This window comes from Fimicolochytrium jonesii, assembly GCF_025526975.1.
Source record: "Fimicolochytrium jonesii strain JEL569 chromosome Unknown EV422scaffold_20, whole genome shotgun sequence".
Lineage (NCBI taxonomy): Eukaryota > Fungi > Chytridiomycota > Chytridiomycetes > Spizellomycetales > Powellomycetaceae > Fimicolochytrium > Fimicolochytrium jonesii.
In genome coordinates, this window is record NW_026515687.1 from 119,921 (window position 1) to 134,014 (window position 14,094).

The 14,094-nt window shown below is 50.3% G+C and overlaps 5 protein-coding genes across 5 annotated transcripts; 3 read left to right on the top strand and 2 right to left on the bottom strand.

Moving 5' to 3' along the window:
* Window positions 1–229: 229 nt before the first annotated feature.
* Window positions 230–3,907, top strand: EV422DRAFT_569369 (7 transmembrane sweet-taste receptor of 3 GCPR-domain-containing protein; the record flags this gene model as incomplete). Its single annotated transcript, XM_053072763.1, has 14 exons — window positions 230–305; window positions 381–403; window positions 792–826; window positions 895–957; window positions 1,037–1,087; window positions 1,152–1,223; window positions 1,292–1,322; window positions 1,385–1,494; window positions 1,557–2,486; window positions 2,562–2,600; window positions 2,675–2,765; window positions 2,821–2,896; window positions 2,962–3,452; window positions 3,689–3,907. 14 exons carry the CDS (start codon window positions 230–232, stop codon window positions 3,905–3,907), a joined length of 2,307 nt encoding a protein of 768 aa, XP_052923645.1.
* Window positions 3,908–5,172: 1,265 nt separating this feature from the next.
* EV422DRAFT_507880 (uncharacterized protein) lies at window positions 5,173–6,152 on the bottom strand (the record flags this gene model as incomplete). The annotated part of the gene is made up of 3 exons (XM_053068691.1): window positions 5,173–5,751; window positions 5,802–5,862; window positions 5,902–6,152. The coding sequence occupies 3 exons, from the start codon at window positions 6,150–6,152 to the stop codon at window positions 5,173–5,175; spliced, it is 891 nt and encodes a 296-aa protein (XP_052923646.1).
* Window positions 6,153–6,559: 407 nt separating this feature from the next.
* EV422DRAFT_507881 (uncharacterized protein) lies at window positions 6,560–7,465 on the top strand (the record flags this gene model as incomplete). The annotated part of the gene is made up of 1 exon (XM_053068692.1): window positions 6,560–7,465. One exon carries the CDS (start codon window positions 6,560–6,562, stop codon window positions 7,463–7,465), a length of 906 nt encoding a protein of 301 aa, XP_052923647.1.
* Window positions 7,466–7,540: 75 nt separating this feature from the next.
* EV422DRAFT_162263 (uncharacterized protein) lies at window positions 7,541–8,399 on the top strand. Its single transcript, XM_053065001.1, has one exon. It carries the CDS (start codon window positions 7,623–7,625, stop codon window positions 8,361–8,363), a length of 741 nt encoding a protein of 246 aa, XP_052923648.1. The 5' UTR covers window positions 7,541–7,622; the 3' UTR covers window positions 8,364–8,399.
* Window positions 8,400–11,293: 2,894 nt separating this feature from the next.
* EV422DRAFT_579799 (S-adenosyl-L-methionine-dependent methyltransferase) lies at window positions 11,294–14,000 on the bottom strand (the record flags this gene model as incomplete). Its single annotated transcript, XM_053073326.1, has 5 exons — window positions 13,078–14,000; window positions 12,947–12,960; window positions 12,223–12,854; window positions 11,578–11,997; window positions 11,294–11,550 (listed from the first exon to the last, which is right to left on the bottom strand). Exons 1-5 carry the CDS (start codon window positions 13,933–13,935, stop codon window positions 11,294–11,296), a joined length of 2,181 nt encoding a protein of 726 aa, XP_052923649.1. The 5' UTR covers window positions 13,936–14,000.
* Window positions 14,001–14,094: the final 94 nt, after the last annotated feature.

The window sequence follows — 14,094 nt, forward strand, 5'->3', positions numbered from 1 at the left end:
CTGCCTCTGGACTCACCATCAGGCTTACATCACTGCCGAGCTGTGGGAGCGTAGCACCGTATTGACGTTGCAAGCATCTGGGGGCACTGCACTGTCTACTGTGTCCAGCACCTTCTCAGCCGACAAAGAGGTCAATATGATATCTCCCGCGGCTCCCAGCGATGCACCAGTCTCGGACATATGTAGATTTCAGTACACTGTGTCGGACGGCTCCACGACGTCCTCGGTAATGACCGTAAACGCTTACGTCAAGACGAATCGGAAACCCATTGTAGGCGATGGTGGCGGAGTCTTGTATTGCGACGGTAAGTATAAAAGCTCCGTCATAAATCAGTCATAAATCTGTCATAAATCAGTTAACATTGTAATCTACATGGCAGGGGATGACTACGCATACGCCAAGGTAACTTTTGCAAAGCAGTTTTGCTCAAATTGGAGGATATCTGACTGAAAGCTGCTTTCCAGGATTTTTCTTTCGATACTGCGGATTACGGAGAATACGTAAGAGAGAATCAACGCAATAATTCCCCTGAGAAGTTGACATTAATCATCGCTTTATTACATGAGACGATTGAATTTTGGTCATACCAATTCTATTCCGACAGCCACCCTGTTCTCTTTCGGGTTGGTTTCCAGGCGCAATGGACTTGGAATAAACGCTAACGGGGGTTTCCTTTGAACCCCACAGAAACAACAAGATTGGAGTAAATTACACAGGCAATTGGTGTCTTCGAAAAGAAAGTCGCTGGTCAAAATCAGACTTTTGCATTGGCCGGTTTAAATTTGATCAGTACTCGCCGAATCAGAAAGCGGAAGCTTACAACTCGTAAGTAGCTGAAGCAAACAATTCGACGGGTGTTGCAGAAAGTTTGACCTTGTCTTCCTGTCTGACAGATGGGATCCCACTACCGGAAACGGACTTCTGAGTCTTGATATTACGCCGGTCTTTGAGCAATGGTGCGTTCACTTCCCAACGTATACCCGGATCAAGAGGCTCGGAAAATATACCCACGTAGCTTCCGAACTCTTTTTTCAGGAAACACATGGCAATCGTTTCAACTAACACAACATTGCGGATGTATCTGAAGTGAGTATCATATAGGCAACGCTCAATCCACGTGATTCAGACTCTGAGGTTGGCATTTTTGTAGCGGCGAACTTCTTGGACAGATCGCGAATGTGCCGTTTTTCGGGAAGCGGGACGGGTTATACTTGTGTCATTGGTACGTGAGAGGCATAAAGAATATTTCAAACAATGCCTCCCAACATGTTTTAACAAAACATGCAATAGGCCATTCTGGGGAAATTACCACTACTATAAAGTGAGTGCCGGAAACGGTGTCCTGCGGAAGGTCCAGCTATCTTAACGCGTGCTTCTCCGAAGGGGTTCCTTGACGAGTTTAGAGTCTCCAATTACGCGCGAAGCCGGAATGAAATCCAAGCCGACATGCACACCACTCTGACGGGAACCAAACAGGGACTCAAAGGCTACTGGTATGGAAACAGTCGAATAGTTCTGTGGGTGCTCGTGATAATCAAAATGGTTTTGGTTTCAGGAACCTTGATCAGTATGCCGATGCCATAGCGTTCCAACAGCCTTATTCGCAAAACCGGTATCTCAAGGATTCAAGTCCTTTCAAAAACGACCTTGTCCCAGGTGGATGTGTTCCCAATAAGCTTCCTTATTGCCCACTGGGTGCCGGGCAATGCACAGCGACAGAAGTGCCTCAGGCAGATTGCTGGGACAAGGATGGGAGCACACAGAAAGCCGCGGCACTACCGGCGCTGTACCTGCCCAATGCTCCCGTCGGAGGGTATTTGGCCCCACTTCTGGTAGAGCCAGGCATCAACACTACCGTGTCCCTAACGGCTTTCGATCCTGATGGTGACGTCCTGACGATCAAAATTGTCACTGTTCCGGAACGAGGCGCATTCTACACGAGTAGCGGCAAGGCTGTAGCTGCTGGGGATGAATTTCTTGCGGGCACTGAGCTTACCTTTTACAATCCCAACGAGTATGAAGGCGGGAAGCCGGCATCACAAATTACTTATCTCGTTTCCGACGGATTGGACACGGCATCCAAGCAAGCTACCGTGCCTATACACGTCAAATGTCCTCCTGGAACTTTCTTGAACCTTGAAACAAACCATTGCGAAGACTGTCCACACGGCCAGTATATGCTAGGCAGCGGATTCCAGAATCAGTGTGTGCGCTACTCGAACTTTGTCTGGAAGTCTGGCCTCGGCGGAGTGGTCGCCGCTATCAAAACGGTGGCATTGGCATACGTGTGTGTCTTGGCCATAGCGGTCATCATATACAGAAAGAGCAATATAATTCGGGCCGCCAGCCCTGGGTTCTCTTTTCAAATTATCTTCGGAAGCATTCTTGGACTGTTGGACGTATACACCTACATCGACATTCCGAATGCCACTACCTGCATTCTGCAGCCTTTGTTCGTTGCTGTTGGGTTCACAATCGCGATCGGGTGAGAAAACTCCTCAACAAACCATTGCCTTGACGCAGCCTGTCGACTAATAGCTTAATGCTTTGTATGCTGTAGGAGCCTCGTGATTAAGACGCTACGTGTTCACATCTTATTGTAAGTCTACATTTTCATGATTCCGACACCTGTGTCCCATTGCATTGTTAACCAAGCTTATACTTCCGGTATAGCAACTTTCCTTTCACCGCCAAGCGGTTTCGCTGGGCCCTGCGAGACAGGTTCCTCTTCGCAGTCTCTGGAGCAGCAGTCGCAGTTGATTGGGTACGAATGGCTTGTCAAAGGTTCGCCTGGAGGAAGATCTGATCAATTGCTATAGATCATTTTGATAGCCTGGTTCGCACAGGACAAACCTCGGCCGCAACTGCTAACGGATGTTGGCGGTTCATTGTATTGTATGTCCGTGCTGTCCGTATATACTTCTCGGGGAAGCTTTGCCAACTCGCATCTTCCTTTTTAGGGGGTTGCACTTCGAATGATTCTTCTACTGCTCAAGCTTTCTCGACAACTCTGATTGTGTACAACAGTCTTTGGTTGCTTCTCGGCATTTATTCCGCGGTTCAAGTGCGCAATGTGAAATCGGCCTTCAACGAATCTCAGCATATCATTAGCTGCATCTACACCCTTATGCTGGTTTCAGTCATCCTTCTACCGATGAACTACGCAGTCGAGCTGTTTGGATTTCAAGTCCGCAGCCTCTTCGTTGCATTCCTGCTCATTTTGGGCTCCGTCTTCGTATCCACCCAGCTTTTCATCCCGAAGCTCATCGCTATCAGGGCTTTGGAAACGCGCGACAATAAAGAAGATGCCGATTCAGGGACACAATCCAGGAATAGGAGCCCATCCCATAAACCTTCAGCCAACGATTTGGAGGACAGCAACCAAACAAACTCCTTTGGCGTTGAAAGCATTTCGCACGAGCAGCAAATGGAGAAATGCATGTGTTTATCGGTAAGACTTCATGCAGCTTTGCTTTCGTGGACAAGTGGGCGTTGATAGGTTATTTCCGTGCAGGTCACGCTGGTTCAATCTCAAATTGGCACCGGGATTCTTGGCGCATTTTCAGCACATTCGTTGTTTTATCTTGCTAACAAAGGGGCTATCATTTTACGGAAGCTATGACATCTATGGGATTCTGCACATCATCGCGAACGCGCTCCGTACTAACCCTCTCCTCCCCTCTTTAGTATCGACAAAGCACGTCAAATTACTATGTGTATCAGCGAAACAGTGTGAAAACAGTCAACGATACCACCATCTCTCTTGCCACGCAAGATGGTGAGCATATCAAACTCAGATTTGGAGACAAAGAGCACAAAGATGCTTGGATGACCGCCTTGAAGGCCGGTGCAAAGGCGATCGGCCCTATATCTACCGTAGCGGCGACAGCCAGTCTCCAGCCGTAGTTGGTGGAAAGACTGGACGGTTTCTCATTCAATGTCTCTGCCCCGTCACATTTTCTTGGTATAAGACTTCATAAATTCAGTTGATCCCACACCATCAGGTCCGCATACACTGGCTAAAAACCAGGATCGACGATGCTAGGGTAGATTGTGGTAGAGATAACGGATAAAACCGATGGGGCCGGCGGGGAGGACTTAAAGGCATCGGAAGCAGAATTCAAGGTCTCCTGGTTTTCTGCGACTAGATGCGCTGGGTGAATCCCCTTTCCGTTCTTACGACAGAAATCACCCTGGAGACCAGATTTTGACGTACCTGTGTCGAGAGCGATGAATTAGGTCAATGTTGATGCAAAATGAGAGTGCAATGTTGTGAACAGAGTGTGCGCTTAGCCTGTTTTGTTCTAAGATCTGTGCAGTCGAGTGACAAAGAGAGAGTATATATATGATACATTTGATGCTGCGGTTCGGTTGAGGCGCGCTTCGGTTCAGCGGAAATGGATTTATATGGATGAGGAGAGGTTGTGCTTACTAAGCTTCTTTTCTTTCACTTGAGCGAAAATATAAAGATACAAGCTGGTAGCACAAAGCTCATGAAGTCAATACCAAGGTAAGACCAGCTGGCTCTGCCAAAAATACTTTTCGAGGTCCATGCAAAGCAAACATTTCTCCTGAGAAGCAAACATAATGCCAGCGTGCGCAACAAAATGCAACCTTTTTCAGCCAGTTCGCACGAAACGCAAACATTTTGCCCGAGGATGTTTGAAACGCAAACATTTCTTCCAAGGATCAAACATCTATTGAACCTTTCTTCCGAAGAGCAAACATTTCGCGTGTGGCGTGCATGAAATTCAAACATTTCCCCAAGGAAAAGATGTCAAAAATTGTCAGCGTGCCCGCTGCGCCACATAGCGTTCCCGTCACGTGCGCTTTTACGTGTTTTATCAAACATTTCCGCAAGGAAAAGATGTCAAAAACTGTCAGGGTGTCCCCTGCGCCACATAGCGTTCCCGTCACGTGCGCTTTTACGTTTTTTTCTTTCAACGGCGGTGGGAACTGACCATTCAGGATTTCGGCTATAGGAGCGACAGAGGAGCAGATACAAATACAGCTATACCACATTGGGACGGGGGGGATTGACAGAGGGAATACATGGTGGAATAAAGAGGGTGGAATATCGAGGGGAATATAGGCAGGGAATATGGCCGGTTAATTATGGGCGGGCTCCTAAACTGATAATTCACAGCAAGCTTGAGAAGGAGGGAGAAACGCTACAAAAGCCCATACGCCAAGGGTCCTTGACGATGGATTTCGGCCAAACCGTCCCAGAGGGGGCCGCCAAACGGGTTTGGGGACCGGGGGCTACCGTGCTCGTCAAGCAAGTCCGTGGGAAAGTAGAAGGTCAGCCGTTTGGAGCATGAGCTGTATTCGGGAAGCTTTTGGCCCTCATCCAAGCAAAAGAGGACGTAGATTCGCGTCGGGAATACGTGAGAACCCGTGATGGCATGGACGAAATTGTCCAGCGTCTGGTCCTTTGGAACTTCTTTCAATGCACATCGGGAGAGCTGCGCGGCGGTGTTGACGAGATCCCGGCTCATTGCAGATTTGCACGTGAATTCCAGATGGCGGGAAATCTCATCATACATGAGCAGTACAGGCGCGAATAACGACATGACGACTCCGCATGGGACCGAATGGAGGATTCCGACAAATTCCACGCCCATCCCCTTTACCATGTCGGCCATCGGGCCATCCCTACTTGCGTACAGCACGTGGTATTCGATCGAACGCGAATGGCGGTCGGCGTTTTCCCAGAACGTCCAGAGATCATTCCAGCTGCGGCGAAGCGGCTGCGGACGGTGTGCATCATTCACGTAAGTTGGAACATGAATAGGCACACCCAGTCGCTCAACGCATGCCCTGAGTCTACCGACGGAAGAACGGACTCGGTAAACCGTTCACTGAGGGCGGTCAAGAACACTGCAACGTCGAGTACATACCTGGCCTCCCATGTTTCACGCTTTGTTTTGCGGTCGATCCCCTTGTCACGCATACCCAACAGTACCTCGCCGAGTTCCTTGTCGAAGAGCTTCACCGTTTCCGCGGTGATCTGCCAATAATGGGGGAGGTGGATACCCGAGCAATTGTGGCTGTGGTGGAGGTAGTTTACAAAAGCAGGATGGAGCGTTGTCGGAACGATTCGAGCCCAGCGATAGGCACATACAATGACCCGCCCAAGCATCTCGTACATGCCGTCCAAGCGATACGCCAAGTTGTGAGGCGATGCCACCGGTAGCAGCATATCTTCGCCTTCAAACCACGGCGTATCCTCCTTGCCGAAGTAGTGATCGATCAGGGCATGAAACTTGGGGTTAGGGTTAGGATTAGGGTTAGGGTTAGGATTAGGGTTAGGGTTACAAGACCCCCTGGGTTGGGTTTTATTATTGGGTTGCCTGGAACCCTAGGGACTTAGAAATTTTCGAGTTTCTTGGTTTTGGGCAGTGTTCTACAGTTCAGATTCCAGGTTCCAAGGGGTAGGGTGCCGGGGGTGTGAGCTTTCTAGACGCCGACGAACTCTATGGTAGTATACGTGGTGATGATGGAAAATTTATCTGTCATCATATATGTAAACGGAGCGGATAGTCACAACCAGCAATCATGCGCGCGCTTGTCATCTCTTTGATCATCTTCGTGATCATTTTACTCATTGGTATCTTTGGTTGGACACAGGGTTGGTTCAAGGGCATCTTCAAGTCCGCTGCCAAGGCAGGATCAGGATCAGGATCAGTATCTGGCACAGGATCAGGTACCAACACGCCAACACAGTGTCTCAAAACAGATACATTCCCCGTCACCGCCGTCGGCAAAACGGGCCAAGGAAGCTGCCCAGCCCCCCAGACTGGCACCGTCACAGCCATGTGTCAAGCGGATGGAACCTTCGGCCCAACCGATACATCTGGATGCGTCACCCCGAACACCATCTCGGCTGGTGGCTATTGTGTTAACAATGGTGTCAACGTGTGGGACGAATGGCAATCAACGACGGGCAGGGCAAAATGCAACACTACAAACAACATGTGGACCGTGGAGTGCCCTGCTGGTACGGTGAAGACGAGCCTGTTCACCATGAGCAACACAGGTAGGGGCGGGGAAGGTGCGGTGTGTAGCCCAAAGGTTCAGGATGCCACAGCATGTCTGGGCGGGAAGCCAGGGATTTGGGACGAGCAAGCTCTGCCTCCGTCTGGAAAAGCCGCCTGCGACAAGACGGCCAACGTATACGTCGGCGGCTGTCCTGCAGGAACGGAGAAGCATACCCTATTCAAGATGACGTATGGCGGTTACGGCGGGGAGGCTGCTCTTTGCGACGCTGGTACCGCCGCAGGTGGGGTGTGTTTGTATGGGGTACCTAACAGATGGGACGGTATCACAGAAACGTATGGAAACGCGAGCTGCGATAAAACTACAAATATCTATAGCGTAACCTGCCCTCCCGGGACTACCAAGATTCCAATCTACAACATGACGAATTCGAACCGTGGCGGTGAAGGGGCTATATGTGTCTGAAGTCCATGAATAATAGTCATGTGACCTGCCGCGTTTCAGTATGAAATTTTTTTTGGGAATCCAAAAAAAGATTTGCACCAAACGCGTATCCTCTCTTTACCAAAAAGGCGCGAGGACACAAAGCGCGCCCCTTATACGCTCGCGAACACTACGAGTAATGGCCGACCTAGAATCGCAGTACATACGAGACCGATACCTCGACAATGATCCAATGGACCTGATAACTGAAGACGAATGCCGAGAGATCTGCTCATATATCCATCACACGCATGATGCGGACGTCGTGAGAGCCCTTCTCCGTCGTCACCCGGATCTATGTCGGTGGCCAGAGTTCCCCTACTGCTCTCCGGTCCACTGCTGCATCCTGAACCTTCTCGTTCAAGCTGGGCTCGATCACCAGCATGCCATGACGTCCCTTAACAGAGCCGTCGTTTGGGAAGATTGGAGGGCTCTTGCTAGCCTCGCCAAGGTGAAACGCTTACCAACGACAACACTATTCGGAATCTTCCTCTGGGAAAGGGCGCTGCGGCATATTTCTCAGGACACCTTGAACTTCATGGTTACGCTTGACGATCCGTCCCCTTTCCTGCCGTCGTGTAGCTATGTGATACAGCAGAAGGCGATCACTTACGAAAACGCTGTCTTCGTTAAACCGTGGTCTGCAGAGGAAGCTGCGCTTGATATAGGAGACGTACCACTTAGTGTAGAGGATGGATGCCGCGATGTGGATGAGTCTGATACACCTTCTATGATCAGGAGCCTTATCCGCCTTTGTCCTGACATCCTTCATGATCTCAAGCTGACCCCGCGATATCGTAGACCGTCGGTCATAGAGACACTCTCTGCTCTAGGTTGTTCCGGGCTGACGTATGAGGGCCACATCTGTGTAGACTTGTAGCGTTTGCCTCTAGGGGGAAGGCAAAGCAGATGTAGATGGTATATAATGCAGGCCCTTTGTGCTTCTTACGCCTTACACAATCCGATACCTAAACATGAAAGACGAGGATCCCCCAGCGTACAGTCTGGACCAGCTCAATACTCGTCCTGATGCTACCTCAACCCGATTGAGCTCAGATGAGCCGGAGACGGGCAACGCGAGAACTGATCTGAGCAGAGCGGCCGCAGCTGGGCGTAAACGTACCGCGTTGTTGTGCCTGCTGTTCGTTGCTATCGCGTGCTTTTCGGCGATTGCCCTTGTCATATCTTCTCGAGCGTTGAACGGAAGGGTAGACGACTATATTGCCGCCCAGCGATCCGCTTTGGAGCGGAGACTTGACACTGAGTATGACCATTGTGGTTGCCTCCTGCTTTCTTTAGGAGACTATGACACACCGGTCAACGTAAGCGTATCATGCAGTACGGCCGTACGAAGCACCGTAACAAGATATCGCGGCCAACCTATTCCCCGCACGGACATAGAACAATCATGCTATTGGCCAAAGAGAGTGGATGAGCTAGTCTACTTCGGTTCTCGCGCGTCATTCCTAGAGTACGAGGAAGATTGGAGATGGAGCCGTGCACATTCGCCGGACACCGGCTGGGGACTGATCAAGGAACCAGGGCTCAAGACGCTCTTTGCTATTGGGGTTATAGCAGCTGTGCTCAATCTCTTCACATTCTGTTGTGTTCTATGTAGCTTAGCTCATCAAACAACTGGTTAAACGGTTACACACACGATGGTGGCGCTGCGAGGCTCAAGCCTGTGGATTAGCCCCGGGCGTTCATTTGTGCGCTCACAGCTGTACTCGCATGTGGGGCTAGCAGCCGCGGACCTCAACATTCGCGTTGCGATACGCAAATGTGCCAAGACATAGAAACCTCTACTGTCGCAACCGTTGTTGCTTCCTTCCTCAAGCAACCGTTGTCTTGGCACGTTTAGATAAGAAGAAGGCCCGAGACGTTCCCCGCCCCAAAGTGAAAGGAAACCCGCAACGCAACACCAACCTTTCATCAACCTACCGCAGCATCATGCCTGAGAAGAAAACCCTGTGGCACATCGCCCCCGACCACGCTAAGAGTTCAATCTCGACTGGTGGTCTTCGCTCCGGAAAGAAGTAAGACGTGTAACTGTATGTATCAAACTGTCTTGCACGCTAATCATCGCCGATGTGCTGCAGGGGAATGTACGGTCCAGCCGTCTATGCCACCGACAGCGTCCAATCTTCTAGCCGCAAAGCTCTCTGTGGAAACAAGCGTGTCGCTGTCAAGATTGAGGCCGATATGGGCAAGATGGCTGTGAGCACACGTGCGGACCCTAAAGGCTATCATCGCAACGCCGGATACGATAGCCTCCACGCTCCCTCCGGAACGGACGTACGCAATTCCGAGTACGCCATCTACAACACAAAGAAGATTACCTCCTGGTCTGTGCACGAGCCGAAGAAAAATGGCGGCGGCTACAAGAAGACCGAGTGGGGCGGTACCAAGTTGGTTCAAGGGCCGGACGGGCGTACATCTCAGTATAGTCACTGGCAAGCCAAGTAGTGTAGAATACCTACGGAAGCATGGATACTTGTGCTCTACCATACTTGTGCTCTACATGTACTTTACGAGCCGAGCGTCATGGCAGCTTCAGATATAGTAAACATTGTTTTGATCCTACTCCCGAGATCTACAGCATCCACCAGCTTTGACTCTTCTGCGTTGTGGGGTGAGATATTGTTTTCTCAACGCTCAAGAAAGGCATCAGGCGGCCCTTCAAAGCCCTTGATAGTTACATGTCACGTGAGGCAACGATTGTCTTCAAGCCGCTTGGTGAGCACGATACTGCTCTGTTACGGGAGCTCGATGCCAAATCTGAGGTTGCCCTCTACATTGATAAGCTACGAGCGCAGATAGGGAAATCCGCAAGACAGGACAAAGCCGCCTATCGTGTGACACTCTATTGAGAGCTGCCGTGCCATGACGGACAGACCGTGTTACGTAATCGGAGACTCATAGCAGAGAAGTTGGAGCGAATCACGGCTTCCCTAGCGGAGCAACCAATCAGCCTTGATAATCTGAAGTTGTATGGAATAGTGGGAAAACAGTTCCTACTGTACTTATCCGACGTTGATCGGCGCAGTGCCCCTTTCTCGTCATTGCTCAGTATCAGGAGGACATCAACGCGGAACAAGCACAGTTCCTTAAAAGGGTCATACAGCGGCTGGCTTTCGAGAAAAGTGTGTAAAGGGGGTAACCTCCTCTCTCAGTTGCCTCCGTGGCGGTTCCGCAACATTATGTTTCAACAGGACGTACTGCGACACGTCTTTACACTGACAGACACCGATACGCTACACATCGTGCGCTTATCATGTCGTCTTGTCAAAGATCTGATAGCCAGTGTGATCAGAGCACGTTTGATCAGGCTCGCTTTGCGGCGATGGAAAAGGAAGCTAATGCAATGCGAAGGTACAGTGTTCAGCCCGGCTGATGTTGGAATCGTAGGATGGCCGTTTGAGAAGGACATGTACAAATCCTACTCCTTTGACGTCGATAAGTTGACCAAACCAACGGGAGCGCACGTGCCACGTTTCTGGAACGGTGGCCTCATTTTGAAGGAGTACTATATGACATACGCGCCTCCTTTCAAGGTGGACATGACGGATGGCGAGTTCATCGTTGGGGTGACTGAAAAGGGTCTACGATAGTATCAACGCCGGGGGACAGCTCTTCGTCACTTGCTCTCTCCTCAGAGATGCTTATATAGATCCTTTGGGTTTACTGCTCCTCGTCAAACTGCCGTGGATACTTTTGAAGGCCTTGTATAGAGGCTGCTTGTATGTACATTCACTTTCATAACTTTGAATAAGCAAAGCCAGTTCATGTGACATGCGTAAGCAAAGTAAGTTACTCCACTGCCATACGCTTCTTTGCGAGCTCAACGTATTTGGCGTTGATCTCAAACGCAAGAAATCTGCAGCCGGGAAGCCTAGAACAAGCCACCATCTCTGTCCCTGCCCCTGCAAAGGGAATGAGGACATTCGTTTCTATGCCTTCCTCAGTATGCATAGCGCTCTTTACAAGACGCTCGGTCAGTTGCAATGGCTTCTGAGAAGGGTGGGCAACGCCTTCCGATTTGCCGCAAGCCCCGCTCAAAGCTGAGACTTTGATGACGTCACGTGGTAACGCACCGTCCTCATGGATATTGTAGGCGGTTGCGACATTCCGCGAGTTTATACGCCCAGTAGAATCAGCAGCTCGGACCCTGCCAGGGCTGTACTTTTTGTACTCCTCAGTATAGGCTTCTCGCACTAGATCACGGTTAAACCTTGACCCTGGAAAGCGACACAAAAGGATGCTTTCATGCGATCGCTGAAAGCTCTTTGCCTTTGGATTTGTCTTGTTCGTATCGTGCCAAACAAGCCAGTCCACTTTCCACGTGATGGCTTTGTTACCATGTATCCGGGCGTAGATCAGAGCCAACGTGGTGGACAGACCATAGATGTAACATGTACCTGTCCTCTTGAGAACACGGTGGCATTGGAGGATCCAATCCTTGCACCAAGCGAGATACTCATCCTCTCGCCTCTTATCACTATCGTCCCAAAGTCCTTCCCAAAGTTGTACGGCGGGTCACATATGATGAGATCAGCTGACTCGGCCTGAACCGAATGGAATGCCTTTACGCAATCAGTGTGATGGACTGTATTGTCATAGGCGTACTTGACTACTACAGGTAGAGATGCAGGTACAGGAGTCTCTGCCATGTCTGATATCAGGTTCCTACTTTACCCTAATCCGCGCTGGGTTGTATACGTCAATAGGAGGATCCCTACTTTTTATATCAGTCTCAACGCGGACGCATATCTGCTGCTGAGTTCGTGTATCGTCTTCCCTCCTCGCCTCCGTGACAATGACTGATTGCCTTGCGAACCATCTGAGAACTCTCCATAGTTTCAACCCCACATAGGATGTGATCCCAACTACAAGAGGCCCGTTGATGAGGACGAATGTGATGGCAAATCCCTTGATCAAGCCGCTGCTCCACACGCATTCAAAGTGTTCATCCAAGGCCACCCCAAAGGAGGCCAGCTGAAAGACGAATGTAAAGGATGCCACCACGAGGAGGCCGAGTATGACAAACGCAGCAGCAAATTGAAGGGCAGGCCACTTTTCATACGGCGCAGAATTGACCAACGCAATAGAGGCGAGTGCAGAAACAAATATGGTAAGGTCAGCGACTCCAGAGGCGAACGGGGCGCATTCTTGCGCAGTCTTGGCGCGGATATGTTGAGCAATCGACTTGCGGGCATGAAGTAAAGCGTAACCGGTAAGGCCAATAGAGAGGGCGAGACGTAGTGTAGCAACGATGAAAGGCCAGTTAGGTCTAATGACTTGGGCTTTGAGAGGTTTGTATGGGGTAGCCATTTTGTGTGGGATGTTGGCAAGTAGGTAACTGCTTCTGGCTCTGCGATCGAGACGTATGTATGCTAGCACCATATCGGCTCCGTATCACGTGATTGCGCTCAATTGCGCTGGCGAGTTTATCGATAAACTTACGCAAGGAAGAGTGGCTGCCTGGTAGTTATCCTGGCACGACACACTGAACAAAGAGTTATTGAGTCGGCACATCGGCGACAATGGGCGTGGCCGCAGTTTAGCGCCACATTTACTCGATCCGTCAAACATACTGGGCACATGCCTATGGTAGGGGCCTCCTCCGCCTCCTCGTTGATTGCCAAGAGGGCAGCGGCCACGTCACTATTCTGACCCGGGTCCCTGTTTCTGTCTGTCATCGCCAGGTTATCCAGATCGGTCAAGAGATCTTCCACCGGGTATCGTCTGTGAGTGTATGAAGGAGGTTTCCTCCAAAGTTTTCCTTGAAACATGGTCAGCTGTATGGAGATACCTTGGGTGTGCACACCATAGTACACAATGCGATCAAGCTGGACGACAGCGGCTAGCTTGTCTCCTGGGCCTACTAGGTCACCTCTTGGATCTGTGACCTTTGAGGGTATGAAATCTTCAATGATGTCGCTGGTGTCTCCATCTCGCATAGCAAACTTGAAACAATCGTGTGCTTCCTGAGAGCCAGGGGGTTTGTAAGGTTGCAGGATGATACTGATTTCGGGAGGGTACTCCTCCAACTCGTTTCTTTTGAAGATGCTAGTGCCGTTGAGAAGCAGGTCGGGCCGCTGTGCAGACCTTCCTTGACTCCGGATGGTCCATGTAGGATAGGCCGCGTCAATAAGAACCTTGACGCGGCGCTCGAGATCCAATAGAAATCTATGTTCGCGACTCTGTAAGACAGTCTGGGCCCTCACTTTAATCTTACCCATGGTCCTCCAGTCGGTGGTACCGAATCGGCCACCAAGAGTAGTCAAAGAGTAAGCTGGTAAAGTAAGATCTTTCAAGACAAAGGTCAGCTTTACCGCGGAGGGTCCATAGAGGACATCGTGGATGCGGCAATTCTCGAGGGTGACAAGCCGACCCAGCTGGAGACTGCTGAGATCCACAGCATCGGGTTGAAGAACTCTTAGAGCGGGCATGATTACTCCCAAAGTAGTGATCCCGAGAAGTTTTCGCACCGCATCCTGGGATACTTATAGCGGCCTTGTTTATCGATAAAAGCATCAAATAGATGTAGATGACGAATACGTTTTGGAAGCTGTCGCCACATCCCTTTGCTCACCATCATACAACGATAT

Coding starts and splice junctions, on each gene's coding strand:
- EV422DRAFT_162263 (XM_053065001.1), top strand. CDS start 7,623: ATGGCCGACCTAGAATCGCAGTACATACGAGACCGATACCTCGACAAT.